Here is a 16,897-nt window from a genome sequence, read left to right on the forward strand (position 1 = left end):
TTTTTATTTCATATAGGTAATTAAGACGGTAAATGTAACAATCTGTAGCAAAATAATTCCTTTGCCAATAAAATACAAGTTAAATTCCTGATTTGGGTATGGTATGTATTTTATATCAAACATCTAAAATTAGTGTACACAAGCCAAAAATCAAAATACCTGCTAATTGATGTTGTGGTCAACTATAGTGACAGAATATTTAAATCAAAACCAGCTTATTAAAATGCAAGTTAGTTTGGTGCTTGAAACTGACTCTTCAGCATTAGCTCATCAAGATTCCATGCCGTTGGCACTGTTAGGGGAAGGGTGAATCTGAAATGTAATAGAGCAGTGCCTTAAGACCAGTAGTTGTTTTAGAGCACTGAGGACAAGGATAAACAGCAGAGATCTTGAATGTTTTCTTTCTAATATTGGAGTCTGGGAAGTGTATAAAGGCCCCTAATTTACATAGTTCACATTAACCTCTGTGAAGCATGTATGATTGCTCTGTTTTTAAGCAGCACTTAAGAAATGGACAGTTATCTTATTTTCTCAATTACTAATCATAACCGTTTCTAATACTAGCTGCTTTCAGTAGGTTGTGCAAGCTTTTTGATGGCTATCAAATTGGGTGTCAGGCACATCAAAAGCATTGCACTTACATAACGGAGAGGTCCAAAAATATGGAAACTGGAAAGCATGTGCAGATGAGACTTGCGCTACTCTAGCCCTCACTTACTTTATTTTCATTGTACTTGAAAGTTGTCTTTTTGATGAGCAGCCTCTGTTTGGCCTGTAGTGAGACAAATTGCAGACAGGTGCAAGCATGTGCTGAATTGAAATTGAAGTTTGTATTGGTAACTGATGAGGTATTGGAATGAAACCCAGCCAGCTTTGCTTAGTGGTCACGTAATTCAGGTAATGTATGCTGGGTGAATCCTAAAGGATACACAGAGTTACAGCCAGAGCTACCCCCCCACACATGTACAGTCTGCATAATTAATACATCCCTGTTCCCAAGCAGCAGAGGACTATTGCTTTTTACTATTCCATTTTTAAGTATCATCATACGCCATACAATAGTATATTTTTAAAGACTCCTAATTTGTAAATATAGCATTAATGTCATACTATTTTACACTGATTGAATGTTACTCCAAATTAACGTTGTATCTATGTGTGGAGAATGGAATTTATATATGGATTACTTTAAACAGGAAAAAAAATCACAGGAAGTGTTCACATAAATGGAAACAAGCATGTAAGATGAACTGATGGTATACTACTAATTGATTTTTCCTACAGGGAATAGTTAATACTCTGATCTATGTATATAGTCCGTTTGTTTATTTTGAGACACTAATATTTTCCTCCAGAGGCGGAAGAAATTGGCTAGTCTTGCAATAGGTTCCTATACTGTGCTTCTCACAGCACCAGCTTTACTTCACGGAGAGTTTACAGTTATGTGGTTTTCCATCAGTAGGTGTCTTTGCAGGATCCGAGGGCCTCACCGAAGTTACCTTATACGACACCTTTCTGGCTGAGTCAGCAGAGTGTCTCCGTGTAACTATTTAAACCAACCATAAACCAGTCCACTGGCAAAACAGAGGCACAGTGGTTAGCACTTCCTTTAGCTGGTATTGTTTTGTGTGTGGGAGAGGAGACTTTAGGATTTGGTAAGGGTTACCATATTTTACACAAAATCCTTGTTTTTCCATTTTTATGTATACTGACATACTTAGTTACAAGCATGTTCAGGCACCTCAGGACCCTGTATTAGGGTTTATGATTCTTTGTGAATTGTTTGTTTGTTTCCCACTAAACAGTTAACTTCCCTTTTGTAGGTGGAAAGTCTCCTGGTAGTTGATTAGTACATATGATCTTTCATTTAGGAATTATTGAAACGATCTATATGGAAATGATGTTCTGCTATTTGCATTTAAATTAGATGAATTATTTATCAACTATCAAGCATATCCCTAAAGCATTGCACAGTAGACTTAATACTTCATGAGATTATTTTCTGTTGTGTTTCTTCTTACCTCACATATAGTTTTGATCTATGGACAAATTAATTAGTATTTATATAGGAAGTCTGTTGAAATTTCTTACCTTTATAAATTAATATTTTTTAAATCTGCTGTATGTTTGGGTTTAATAACAAAGGAAGCCTTCTAAACATTTTTACAACCTTGCACAGGTTGGTGAAAAGAATGTTTATGAGTTATGACTCTCTGCTGTAATAATGGAGTTACCATGGTCAATGAGATTATCAGGATGTTTATTTGTTTATGAACGCAGCTACTGAAACATTTGTGATTCAACCTCAGGACTAAAAAGTTATGAAATACAAGAAGCAAATACAGGATTGCATTTGCTATAAGTAATCTCATTTATTGTGCTCATGTTTGCTTATATTCTTGTTTTGGTTTGCTTATGAGACGGTATACATCCATGTTCTTAATTTTATATTTCCATCGTGCTTACTTGTATTGACGTTGACCTACCTACGGGTGCACGTTAAACCTTTAAAAACCTGAAGAATATTTTACTCCGAAGATTAATAAGGAACTTTGAAAACATTTTTAAATACATTGTTTAGTGTTAGTCCTTGGCCAAGTCATTGTGACCGGTTTGGGCGGCGGGGGGGGAGGAGTCTCTGTAAAGGTGGCTGCAAGATCTCGGCTCTGCATCTGTGTAATTCGAAATGGAGTCTGCAGCACTGTGGTTGTTAGCAGTGAATTTGTCTGAATGCCCGTAAGGGGGGGATTACAGTCACCATCAGATGTTGCTGCAGTGTCCTGTTGAAATTTGCCAGGAACTGGTTTCTGTACCTTGCCAGTTCACCAGAATAATACCTGCAAGGCTGTTGATGGGAAATGGTCGGGCAGAGGTCTGCCAGGGGGAGTAAAGTATTTGGGGATCACCAGTTATCTATTTCTTGTCTCTTTTTTTTCTTCTTTCTTTTTTTTCTTCTCCCCCCCCCCCCCGATCAAATATATTTCAAGTTATAGTGTGTGGTCCAGATTTGGGACCTGTCAAGCTTAATCATATCTCTTCGTAATCTCATTATGTGTATCCTGTTAAAATATGCTCACTGTGATGAATTCAGCATTGGAACTAGAGAATACTTGCCTATTTAAATTTTTGTTGTCTCAGATGCATGTGTGCAAAAACCTATCAAAAAAGCATGAAGAGAAAATTTTCCCCTTTGGAATGTTCCCTTTTTGGTAGCAAAGATCATTTTACTTTTCTATGGGGGGGAAAAAAAAAAAAAAGGCTTCTTCTGTCCTTTTTCAGGCACAAGATGCTGGACTAGTCATGCATGGTTTGATATGGGGATTCCTGTAATAGGAAGGCTGGCCTCACTATAGAATTTTCTTCCAGGAAACACAGAATTTTAAAAAGAAGTAGTGTAACAGTTGATTTTACATTGTAGGCTGGAAAAATGCGTGGAAGCTAAAGAAGAACTAGAGGCAGATCTTTATAACCGGTTTGTTTTGGTGCTGAATGAAAAGAAGGCAAAGATAAGAAACTTACAGAGTTTGTTGAATGAAGCTGAAGAATCTGCTGCAGATGCCAAATGTACAAGGTATTTCTTAAGTTTCCTGAGTTTCCATCATGTCTGGTGCTTGGTTTAGTTTAGTTTCCATTTCTTTGGCTCTAACATGAGTGACAGTTCTTCCTGGCTTAAGTGCTCGGTTATCCAAGACAATACTATTAGTCATGAAAGCAGAGGATTCTTTGTGGTATCACTGCAAGTAGCAGCGTATTGCTCTGGATGTTGTTGCCAAGAACTAAATATTCAGTGAATCTGTCCTTTTTTCTATTAGATTGCAGTTGATTTTTCCAGTCAGTGTATGCCCCTGCCGTTTGCATAGGTGGTATTTTCATATGCATTCTCACTGAATTATTTCATTCATTTTATGCTTTGGGAAACAAAAATATCTAAATCTAAACATTTTAATATTTTTTTTAATTTCAAAAATGTCCAAAAAAGATGAATCATTCTAATGCTACAACACACTTAAATTTTTTTGCTGTTTTCATTCTGCTTTTTCATCATATTTTTAATTGTCTGCCCTTGTATATGAATATGCTAGGGTATTCACCAAGGGGACACTATGCTGATGTGTATCAGCTTGCATTGCGTAATAATTAAAAATTTTTTGCAGGAATAATAGATGGCAAATATGTGGTGTGTGTTGTGTGTTTTTTTTCTCCTTCCCCCCCCCCTTCCCCTCACACACCTCCAGGGATAGTGTAGCTACCACCACTCAGATGGCTACAGGGAGAGAAAATGACTATGATGGCAGTACTGATGAGGAAGGTGAAAATTCAACAGGGGCCTCATTACCTTCAGGTAAGACAGAATGTATTGTCTTTGGGGAATATCACGGACAGGCCAATCACTTTATGTGAATAAACCTTAATGAAGACAAAATACTACCTGACAAATTGCTCTGTGACAAGCCAACTTGCAAGCCTTAAAAATATCTCTCTTGAAGCAGAGTATAATACCGACATTTTCAAATTAGAGAGAGGAAGTTTAAAAGCATGTTGTACAAGTGAAGGTACTGTCATTTCTTCTAAAATGACAAATTACGTACTTTGCAGAACTAATGACAGTCTAACGGTATCTGAACCATCAACAATTCCATTTTAAATTCTAGGAATCATGATGTGTATTCAGTGATTGCTAAAATGTAAAATGTAGATTCTGACAGTTTCAATAGCATTTTAAAAGGGGAAAGAGAGGAGGTTTAACAGCTATAAAAAGCGCTGTGTGCATAAATGGAATAAAAATGTATTTATAGCAGAATTAATTTAATTCGTAAGTGAATTTTTGGCCTCACAAAGATGCTTATGAAACTTAATTTGTCTGATTTTTCCAGGACTAGAGGCTTGTAGAGTCTATGGGATGCAGCAACTGCCCATTCTAAATACAAGATATTTAACAGTGAATCATAAAATTTTGGCATATTTTGCCAAACTAGTAGGAATATGCAGGAAAAATGCTATCAAAGTTTTAGAACTGCCTTGATACTTGTCATATAGTTTTACATAGAGAAGAAGACTTCCCTTCAGGTCTGCACGGTTTGCTATGGGTTCTCTCACTGGAGCTTTCTGTTTCCACCGTAGGTAAAAGTATCCAAAACAACAACTTGTCACAACAGTTTACTGTGCGTACTGAGAACCAGGAGTGTTCAAGACCCTGACACCAGTGCTATTCAGCTTTATATTTCATATGACCCTGTTTTATATGAGGAAGTCCTCAACATATAAAGTAGGCAGATCTTCAGGCAAATGGAGAAAGTTGCAGTCGTGGGAAAAAATCACTTAATATTGTAATGTGCTCTTCAGAAGTCTTTGCTTTCAAGTGGTATTTAGTCAGTTCAGATAACGTGGGGAGAAATACATGTAGTGAAAAGGCAAGGAGAAATGGAAGGTGTTGATCCTTTTGTTAGATTCAGTAGGACTTAACTAGCTCAGTGAGAGTTTTGAAATAGAAATGTATTTAGAAATGAAAACAAACCCCCGCTGCTCCACTTGGGCAATCATGAGGAACTGGACTGATCAATGTTATAGGAAAAAATACTAACTGCATTTTTGAGTGGTTAAAAAAAAAAAAAGTGCTTTCTGTTGCTTTTGAGGGATGTAGTACTCAGGATTTTGATCAGGACTAGAGAGTTTTTTCAACTTCAAAATCTGTAAATAATATGAAGGCTATAAGCTTAATCCTTTGGGTAACACTCAAGTTTTTCAGGGTAATGGCATTCTTGAACCTGCACAGTAATTATCACTTAGGTCAGTTGATACTCCTCCTGTGTACACAGCTTTGTCTTCCATGCACAATCGAAAAGCACAGACAGGAGCTGAATATCTTAAGTGTGGTCAAGGATTTTTATGTGCAAAAAGATGTCTGAGGCAGTCTGTGTCTCTATGAAGACAATAGTGACTCACGGGTGAGTGGCATGAGCATATTTAAGCTTATAGCTACTTCAAACATCAAGGACTGTAAGGCATAAAAGATGGTACAAATAACGTTTGGATTTTTAGTCCAGCATTACATTTCTTTTCCTTTTGGATTTGGAATGTCATTGTGTGGGTTTTAGGAGTCAATGAGAATTAGAAGATCTTTGAGAATGTTTTCATAGATACTGGTGAAAAACACAGGAGAGATACTTTGAAGGAAAGTGAAGGCAGGTGTGTATATGCCAGATACACACATTAAGTGTGCTTTTGTATAGGTGCAGGTCCAAAATTTAAAAAAGCAGGAAGCTGATGCTGGTTGTCATAAATGAAAAGTAGGAACTGTGGGAGATGGCTGAAGAAAGCCACAGGATACAAAGGCAGAGAATCTCAAGCCAGGAGGTAGAAGGTCAAGGACCAGTCTTCAGCTCAGCTGAGAACACATACGTGGCTGTTACTGGCCTCATTAGTGCAATGATAAAAATTCACCAGTAATTGACAAAGCAGCTGTGTTCAGTAAGTGCTTTTGGTTAGTGTTTAGAGGGGAAAACTAGGTGTAGTTCTGTTTTAGCAACCGAGGGGGCATGAAACAGCAGCTGTGAAATCTAGACATTTTCAAGTTAGCCAGCTGGGAAATGTTGAACTGCAGAGTTTAAAAAGCTGGCTGAGGACTTGTCTTAACCACCAATAATTGTTTTTCTTCTAGAATTTTTGGGGCACTGAGGGCATTCCAGGGGATCAGGAAAAAAGCTGCTAATATTTACCAAAAGAAAATGAAATGGCACATTCAGTTATGGGAGTATCAGTCTAGGGTTGATTTGAGGCAAATACTGGAACAAGACCCGATAAAGAAAAATATTAAGAAAAAGAGTAAAAATGGTTAATTACAATCTTTGTGAAGTTACATAAACTGGAGCTTGAAAACTAGGTACTCCTGTCTTCTGTGATGAGATCACCAGCTGGCTGATGAAGGTAAAATTAGCAAAGTAATAGACTGACTTCCATAAATCCATGATATCATGCTGCACCACATTTTATTCAAGAAATTAGAATATGGAAATTAACGTAACACGTGATAAATATATTCTTAAGTGAGGTAATATGTCTATCTCAAAATATAAATGGGAAGTTATAATTCATATCTGTGGAGTGTGAAATTGAAGATAGTTTATATAAACCAATTTGCATTTTGTGATACAACAACTATAAACAAAACATATGCATTCTAATAGTGTAATGCCATGATTCCTGGTCATTTGACAGCTATGCTTCACTTGAGAAAACCAAAAGTGGCTCAAGCTTTGCTTTCTCTAGCTCATTCTGCCACATAAAGCTGGGTACCTCCATGGATTGCCATCCTCTTCCCCATGTGGACCCGTCTAGCAAAGCCACAAGCTACTTGCACAACGTTTGTGCTCTGCTCCGTACGGCACCTGTTTTGGGAGTGTACCACTGTCCTGCCTGGCCTTGCAGGAATCAGCTTGGGCTCAGCCACATTAGTTCAGTTAGTCTCTGCCTGACCTCTCATCAGTTTGTAACCTCCAAGTTCTACCTGCCTCATGTGATGGGGAACCACTGATCGAGGGTAAGGCTACTTTGGGTATTAAAGAACATATAGACCATTATCTGAAGAAACAATGATTTTAAATATTAAAAAAAAAAAAAAGGCCACAACAAAACAAAACCAAAAAAAAATATCAAAGATGACATCGAGTTTGGAAATAAGCAGACTTGCAAAGTTATGACAGAAGGGACTGTGTGATTTTGAGTCAAGATAAGATTTGGCTCCTTGATGCAGTGCTGTGTCAAGTTTGGACATCCAGATTTAAGAAAAAGGTAAATGTTAGCAGGCTGGGGAGAATAATGTTGTGTTAACAGTGGATGGATTAGCAAAGGATTTAAATGAAATGCTGAGAAGGACCTTAAACAATCATTGTTTTCATGGTCTAAAAGAAACTACATTGTAAACAATGTCATTGTAGATGGCCCTTCCATCCAGCAGGTACAGGTGTTTAATGAACTTGAATAACTGTAACCTAACATTAGACAAAGACAAAAAGTGGGACGTTATTCCTGGTAGCATAATTAACTGTTGCAATATTTTAGACCAAGTTATGATGGGTGCTGTCCATCACTGCCAGCACTGAAATCACAGTGGCATGCTCGTAATAAAAAGACAAGATCCTGTTCATAAAAGTGTGAACTTCAAAGAAGTATACAGCCTGTGTTGTGTGGGGCACGGCAAACAGCTGTTACTATGACAGCTTTTCCTCTATAACAGCACGTGAATTGCAGAATTTCTTGTGTCTTCTACAAAAATGAGTTTACTCCTATATGAATACCCAGCATGGCTATCAGGTAGGTATTCAGCCTCTGCAGTCAGTTACATTTATTTGTTCAGCTTCAGATAAATTTTGTGTAGAGGCCTTTTCCCTATAATGGCAGCTAAAAAGTAACCTAAATGTTTACCTAAAAATGTAGTGTTTTGGCACTTCCAGTACCATTTGTACATATGATTTATGGTTTGGTTTTTGACAGCAGTTTCTACTTCATAGCTTTAAGCCAAAATCATCTGAAACATGGTAGGTGTTGTCTCTAATTACATGATGATGTAGTTAATGCTTTGATTGTAAAAGAACAAATTAAAATTGAATTACTAGGTATTTTAGCATAAAGCACTCAGGAAAACAACTGATGTATATGAGAAGTACAGCTTTTAGGAACAGTACAACTTGGATGAATAATACTCTGTGTATTTGTGTACAACAGCTTTGCCCATCATGCCATTGGTACGTATGTATTAGTATGTTTTTGACATATTGGTTAGGATTATGAATGTGAGAATGAAAGAGGCACGTGATTCCTGGCTTCACTGCGGTTTAAAAAATTCTTAAACAGCAGCTATATATGATGTGCCAGGGCCTTGTGAATGCTGGGATGCTCTTTGAGAGAGTTTCTGCCCTGGAAGGAGGGCAGGAAGGAAATCCTACTCTTCAGCAGTTCTTCATGAATGGGGGAGGTATGAATGTTTCTTGGAAGCAGGGGGAGGTTGTTTTGCTTTGTTTTGTTACTTGTTTTACTCCAGGGTTGTTAAGGCTCTAGTTGAGGCACCAAAACCAGATACAGTTGTTGCTTTCACTGCTGCGACTTCAACAAAATTCCAGCAACTTTGCAGGCGCCTCACACTTGAGATTGCTGATGTTCTGCCTTGTTGTTTCACTCCTCCGTCACACATTGCATCTAGTCTTTCACCTTCAACTCTTTCATCAAATGTCTGGTATTTTGTTTAGCTTGCTAGTGTCTAGCATTTTTAGGTCATCACTTTTGCTTGGGACTGTGAGGTCCTGTGGCAGTAGAGAGAATGATACACACACACACAGATGAGAAACATCTGGAGCAGGCTTAGAAAGGTTGCAGAGTTGTAGATTTGAATAAGACTGTGGTTCTTGTCACGTTCTGTTGCCAACAGGACCTGTGGTGGGTTTTGTTGTGTGTGGGTTTTCTTTTTTAATACAGAATATATTAATATTTATTAAGATTAGCATGATATTTTAAAAAATACAGACTGGCAATTTCCAGCCTTTTCTTTTTTTTTTTTTTAAACCAAAAGGTTGGAATTTGCCAATTCGTATTTCTCTTAGCCCGCAAGAGTGACTTGGTGACTCAGTGTGATGCCACCACAGTGATGCAAGATGCTTGTCGTTTTAGAATGCAGAAAGACTTTTGCTGATTAAGGACAATCCAGAACACAACCCAGCTGTTGCTGATTCCTCTTTTCTTCTGCTCAGTGCTAAATGTTACTCTTATTATTTACTCTAGCTATTGAGTCCTGTCTCCTAGGTGACCTCAAATGACAGTAAGGTTATCAGGCTAGGAAAACATAATTTGATGTCATGATTAGCAATCATGTTTTTGTCACACAAATGAAAACCTTTTATTAACTGAAAATACTTTAGTGGTCCATATGTCAGGAAGCTTTTAAAACAGGAATAGGGATTGGGTAAACGTCCACCCTTTCTGCTTGCTTCCCAGGAGCTTGAAAGGGTAGGTGAAAGGTAATAGTTTCCCTCTTCACAGTGTTTGGAAGATGGCCAGAGAAGAGAATGTTACTTCTTTTCCCACGTATACGACAAAACTCTAGGGAAAGATGTTATGCACTGAGATTTGTAATAGATACGAAGGATAATGTAGCAGGCAGGAGATAAGCAATGGACTAAATTATTTTACAAATTTTTATTGTTATTTTCAGTAAATATGCTATTATATGTGGTTACATGTAGGCAGAACAAGGCTACTGGGCACCAATTTAAAGTCAGCTTGCTTTGTCTCTGCTTTATGAAATCCTTAGTCATATTTCACTTTGAAATTGGTAGAAGTTACTGCTCCTTAGGGTAAGGAAGGGTCTCACAATGTGGCCTTTTGGATTAAATGAAATCTTATGTTCTGTGTTTCTTGCCATATGGATGGAAATATTCCATATTAAGTGAATCCTCAGACTTTCAGTACGCGTACTTTTCTACATATTTTATGATGAGGACTGGTTCAAAATTGGTTCTAATAAACTCGCTATAATGCTCAGAATAAATAAGAGCAAGCACCTTGCCATTTTCCACTGTTTTACTATGCAAATGCTCTCAACCCCTTCATTCAGGTTCCTGCCTCAGGGATTGCATGTTGTGCCTTCAGGGGGCTATAGCCCTTTAAATTTAATTAGCTGTCTTGTGTAGTCCAAACCACTGATGCTGCTGGTTAATAAGCTTTGATCAAAGTTTTTTTTTAAAAAAAAAAAAATGCCTGTTATAACAGCACCCAACTGTGCTGTGCAGTTAAAGTTCCATCTGTGAAGGCTTCTATTTTAAAGCCTATTTTAAGGAGTTTCAGAACTTGACCATTTTAATTGACCTCAAGCTTAAATTATTACTTTATTTTGTTGTCAAGCTATAGTTGGAAGTGATTCATCCCAAGGAATAATCTCATTTCCCTTTCCCTTAAAGCTGCAGATACTTTTTTTTTTTCTTAAACCTGATACTGATCCTCACCACCCCTCTCCGATAGTTTTATGCCTGTAAAGCATTTGCAGTTGCCAAACTGCTTTCCCTCTGTCTTACACTAGGTGCCACGGTCAAAATGCATTTACAGTAGAAATATCAATATGTTTCATATCCCTTTAAAAATCCTGTTGTGAATATTATACTGAGGGATTCATAAGGTATTGCTTTAAAATATTACTATGAAAATTACCAAAACTGCTTATACCTCTGCGTGCATCTTCTTATTGTGCATGCTTCAGTATTTAAAGTGATGTAGCTGAATGTGGTTGCCCTTAAATGAGTCAATATTTATTCAGTGAAGTGATACAATGTGATATAATCTTAATGGATTTATGCTTTGGTTAGACGGTTGCCGATTATAAAGTTTGGTGATTGACCAAAAAAGTAAGAGCACCTAATGACCACACTGCAGGTTAGGTGCAGCAGCACTGACTAATATAAAATTTAAAAATACTTGTTTATGTATTAGTCACATATTACTAAATGTTACATAAGAAGGAGCTTGATCAGCTGTAAAACCTTTTGAAGTGCAATTAAAGCCTTACTTAAATCATCAAATTAACTGTCTTTATCAGATTTAAGTCAAATAGTAAGACTCTGATTTTAGAATTGTTTCTAGTCCAACCTGGAAATTCCAAGCTTAAGACACGTTCCTCTACTTAAAAACAAAGCTAGTTTAAACTAGCAATGTACTTTTCGAACAGAGGTGGAATTTTTTAATATTTTTTCCTGTGGGTTCAATATATCCATGTAAAGAGGAACAAATAACATCAAGTTCCTGTCATTAAAAAAAAAAAAAGTCAAAATCAAATCCATTAATGAAGCAGTACCTTTATAAATTGTGTCTTCTTCCATGACTAAACAGGTTTTCTCCCAAAGGAAGCAAACTGTCTGTGTGTGTGTACCTGGCTCGCTGGCATTTTAACGCTCCCTCTACTCCTCTTCAAAATGTCTTGTGCTTTGCTACGGCTTGAGAGCCTGAAAGTATTAAGCAGCATTAGGCAGAGATAACAAATCCTTATTGTATTTGTGTAGAGTACCAGCATGTTCCTATGGGGCACATAAAGGAAATGCAGACCCTCCTTCTGTTCTTGCTCGTATTTCACACCAATTTGACGTGTACCCAACAGGCTGTAATTAGAGCAGAGTGGGACATAAATTCCGTGAGTCAAGGCACTTTTGCACTGAGCATGCACATTCTGATACTTGTTTCCTTTGCAAAGTCCTGTAGCTTGACCGTCTACGAGACAACACTAATTCGGTGGGACCCTTTCTTTGTTTTCTCTTCTTCATGAACTGCAGAAGACCTATTTCAACACCTGTTAGTTGAGAATGTAATTAATCAGTGGTGAAACTGTAACATTAGTGGTCGTGGGGCAGTGCTGTGAATAGCCCTGCTCTGTTTCATCCTCTTTCGATAAACAGTTAAACAACAACTGCTTACCAGGTAAATAGGAAACTTCTGCCAGTCATATATAACTTACCTGGGGTGATCCCCGTGCTAATACTTTGTTTGTTCGTGTGCTTTTAATTCACAGACTCTGTATGTATTTGTTTAGTATCCAGCGTAATGGTCCTTTGGGGATCTGGTGTAATTAAAAGAACTAGCAATAATTATTATACCAAAATATGCTTCCATACATGTGTTATGGACTACAGAAATTACCTCCCTGTGTGTTCGTCTATGCGAACCTGCCACTGAAGCCATGCTTTTACACGGTTTCATTATGATCTTCATGCCATAGGCCTTCTCTAAACAATTATTTTGAGTTGTAGGTCATAAATTGGTTTACCAGAAGGTACAATCAGAGGTTTACCTTTCCTGGGGGGTATTTTGAAAAGGTAAAACTGAGCCAGACTTTTTTTTTTTTTTTTCTGTAAAGGATGTTTTACTTTATCATGAGTGTTAGGGTTTAACTCATTATTATGAGTGTAAATAATAATCAGGTCTAATTTAATGGGAATTTTTTTATTTTCTATTCAGTTCACACCATTTATTATGATAGTTTTCTTGTGCATGTTTACAAAGCTAGGTATTTGCTTTTGGTGTCTGGATGGTTTTATATAGACATGCAATTCAGAAAGGAAGAAAAGGCGTAGAAAACACTTAGATATACTTCATGGTGTACTGAAAACAAATAAAACCATGCACATGCAAATAATGCCATGCATTTGTAATCATTTCCCTCTTGGAAATATGGATGTGCTTCAGAAGAGTTCATCTTGGGTTTAGCAGTGTCAGATCTTGGAGAAGTGTCCTTTCATCAAAGGGTAATATTGGTTCTTGAGAAAAATGGTTCCTGCAGGGGTACTGATAGCAAGTTTCTGTAATCATGAACATGAGGATAAAAGCCTTTATCTTCAGCTGTTGAATAGGCTGCATGTCAGTGGCAACCAGCAAAGCCCAGATACTGCAGATTCTTGCTAGACCAGAGTCCTGTGTTCTGTGAGCAGTGCATTCAAACTGCATTTTCTGGCATGACTTGAAGCCTGTGGCTGTTGCACATTTTATAACAGCTCTTCTCACTTGAAGATTAGTATTTTGTAGGTTGTCATCTTAAACTTCATGGCTCCTGTCTGATATTTTTAAATGGCTGGTAGTGACTCAAGTAATCAAAAGTTTCCGCTGCTGTTTACCCACACTGGGGTTTTTTGTTTGTTTCGGTTTGTTGGGTTTTTTTCACAGTAACAACCTTCCAGTTCTGTATTTTGAATGTTGGTTTCTCTCTGACAAAATGGTGGAAGGGCACATACTCTGGCCACCTGTGTAACATTCATTGTAATAATTATCTTAATTACTTCCCAACTGTAGTACATCTCATTCGAGCAAACAGCGTATCTTGAGTAAAAGCTGGGTTGCTGAAGATTGCACTATAACCTCTGGTTGTTTCCTTGATTTATTACTTTTCCAGGTTAAAGCATGCATCCTTGTTTTTAAATTGAAATTTTCTTTTGACTAAACATCATACTAAGAGTCTGATAGGTCTTTGCTAGATTTAAGAGTTGTTTTCCCTGTTTGGGTTTACTTTCTGTACCCTTTTTTTTTGGTTCTTTATACCCAGTGCACACTTGATTGGAAACACAGTTTACATCTAAAGAAAAGTCAAAATCTTCATACGATATGAAATAAGAATAGGAAAAGGTTACATTTTCTTTTAATCTTGTAAATAACCCTTGGTTAAGAAGAAGGAAATCCCTTTGCTTCATGAGCTAAAACTCATGAATGTAGTACTGTCCTAAACTTTTTTATGTTTGGGGTTTTGTGGGTTGTTGGGGTTTTTTTGTTTCTTTTTTACTTCTTCCCTCCTCCTCTTCTGCTTATCTTACTGAATATTTTTGTTATTTATGTCCATCTCAAGTAATAGGCGCTGTCACAAAATCACTTTCCTATTTGTACTTTAGCTTTTATTCTTAAAACAGCACATAGATCAATCTAAAAGTTATTGAGGGTGAGGTGATAAAATTGCATTAGAAAAAAGTTGCTCTAATTATTAGAAGCCCTAAATGACAGCTCTAGCTGATACACAGATTCCACAGAAATCATTTGGCATGATGCCATACTTCTTGCAAAACAGTTTCGTGTTGAGCATTGTACTGGAAAGTTTAGAATTTCCTTTTCATCTTTAGGATGAAAGGCTCTTCTCCAAGACCCTTTTCCTTAATTTGCATAATACTACATACATCGCATATACAAGTTTCATGTAGAATATTAGGCATCTGCAAAACTTAGAAGGGAAAAAAAAGTAACAATAGGCAAATGACATCTGTAGTTATTGCTCTGGTTTTGATAGTGCGTTTCACTATATTCCGCTTGGTTTTAAAGATTAACCTGAGATTGTTGATTTATGCTTTTATGTACAACAGGCCAAATTATCTCATAAAGCAGCTATCAGTTACAAAGCCTGTGTTCAAGGAGATCAAACGTTAAGTTACACACTCCGAAAGACAGCTTACTCACATGTGACCTTATGGAGGAAAGACATTTTCCAAACTGGAGCTGTCAGCAGTATCTTATTAGTTTTTTGACTTACTGTATAAATTAAGAGGAACAAAAGATATAATGCCAAATTCAAAGTATTGTAAACTCTGTCTTCTGCTTTTTTTTTTAATTGAGTGGAGACTAGAACCCAGCATGCCTGAAACAGAGAGAGGATGTATTTCCTTATGCTTACAAATGCCTCACTTGATTTACATGGTTCTTTATAGGGTTGATGTATTTTGCTTTGGTATGACACATACAACATGACAACTGTTGAACCTGATGAACTGACGTTTTACTTTTTACAGAGGGTTAGAGCTTTCCATATATATAGAAAGACGGGTGCAAAACCCATTCTCTAGTACTTCACAGTATATGGTCTAAAACAGGCTAATTTTGGATGTGGTTAGATTAAATCTCTTGTCTGAAAGCTGTGTGTTCAGAAAAAAACTGATGATATGGATCTGTGCATCCTGACTATGACTCCCCTGTCTTTGAAGCTAAAGATCTAACTTTCTTTAAAAAGGGTAGATTTACAGAAAAGCATGACCTGAGATGGATTAGTTTTTCTGCACTTTTCATCCCCAGTTCACCAGTCTTTACCTAGTGGACAGCTTTTTTCATATGCCTGTGAGGCAGCAGCTAGTAGTGTGGCCTTGATCACCTGGGACTGATCATCATACTGAAATCACTGGGCCATCACTTGTATTCTTCACAAATTTAAACCTAGTAATACATCTTGCCCAAGAAGGGGTAGCCCTGTACTCAACCTGCTATCCTTTTCTTCCCTTATAGCTTATAAAAATGTCATTCATAGCTCAATTATAAGTCATTACTGATTCTGTCAGCAGGTAAAAAGGTACACTATCGCTCTTTTCATGAGCTTGGTACATTGTTCTAGAAATTTGTGCATACATTTGGATATCTAAAGAGAAATGAAAACAGGTGCCCATTTTTAACTCTCTATTGTTAAGGAATGTGGATTAAAAGGACTTAGCTCTTTGTGTATATATTAATTGCGTCCAAAATGAGCAAAATTAAAATGAAAAAAGGTACATTGGTATACTTTCATATGTACTAGTATTCTGGAATCTATTAAGAGTACAATAAAAAATAAAAATCATCAGTTATTCCATAATAATATTTCTTAACCTCTCTTAACCAAATAACTGCCTCAATCATTTGAAAAACACAGACAAAACAAACTAGTCTGCAGTACTGGTGTCCATGGCAGAAAACCAGTTTATTCTGCCAGTTTCAATTGCCTCCCGCTTTACTGCCAGGGGATTCCTTTGTTTAGTTTGAGAGGAGAGTTTAATATTTTTACTAAACAAAAAATAAACTTTCCTAGCACAAAAGTGAATAAGCACCTTGTTGGCAACTGTGCCAGTAGCTAATAATCTCAAATTTCAAGAATGACCAAAGTAACTTCCATAATGTCATTAATTATTCTGTCAATAGCTTGGAACGTTATTGCATGCAACCAGGTCAAACAAGACCAAAAATCTCAAATCTCTTATGCTGAAACTTCTGTAGAGGAGGCTGTTGCGTCCGGGTTTGGCCATCTTCAGCAAACAGTATGGCCTGAGTGGGAGAACTGTAAATGTGAGCTGGGGAAGGGGAACTGAGTGGGGAAAACAACAGAATGCAGAAAATAGGGAGAGGCTAAACTTAATATAAAGCTGCATTTATGTGTTTTATGTTGTTTTATGTTTTATTATGCAGTGTTTTATGTTGTTGTGACTTTTCTTACTCAGATCTGAGGTCTGTAGACTACTAGAGAAAACTGCTGACACTACACAAATCCCTGTTACATATGCCTTTGACTGTAAAATACTGGTTTATATTCACCACCACCTTTTTGCAAATCAGAAGAACGTTTTGTCTAATTCTTATACTAGCCACTGCGTTTGTT

The 16,897-nt window shown here is 37.0% G+C and overlaps 1 protein-coding gene across 1 annotated transcript in view; it reads left to right on the forward strand.

Annotated features, from left to right (window-relative positions):
- Positions 1-16,897, forward strand: part of XRCC4 (X-ray repair cross complementing 4) — a 184,459-nt gene that overhangs the window by 79,531 nt on the left and 88,031 nt on the right. The window contains exons 5-6 of the mRNA XM_056324190.1: positions 3,419-3,571; positions 4,236-4,342. Coding sequence (XP_056180165.1) covers positions 3,419-3,571; positions 4,236-4,342 — 260 coding nt within the window. The remainder of the gene's footprint in view (positions 1-3,418; positions 3,572-4,235; positions 4,343-16,897) is intronic.

Source organism: Falco biarmicus, chromosome Z (genome assembly GCF_023638135.1).
Source record: "Falco biarmicus isolate bFalBia1 chromosome Z, bFalBia1.pri, whole genome shotgun sequence".
Taxonomy (NCBI): domain Eukaryota; kingdom Metazoa; phylum Chordata; class Aves; order Falconiformes; family Falconidae; genus Falco; species Falco biarmicus.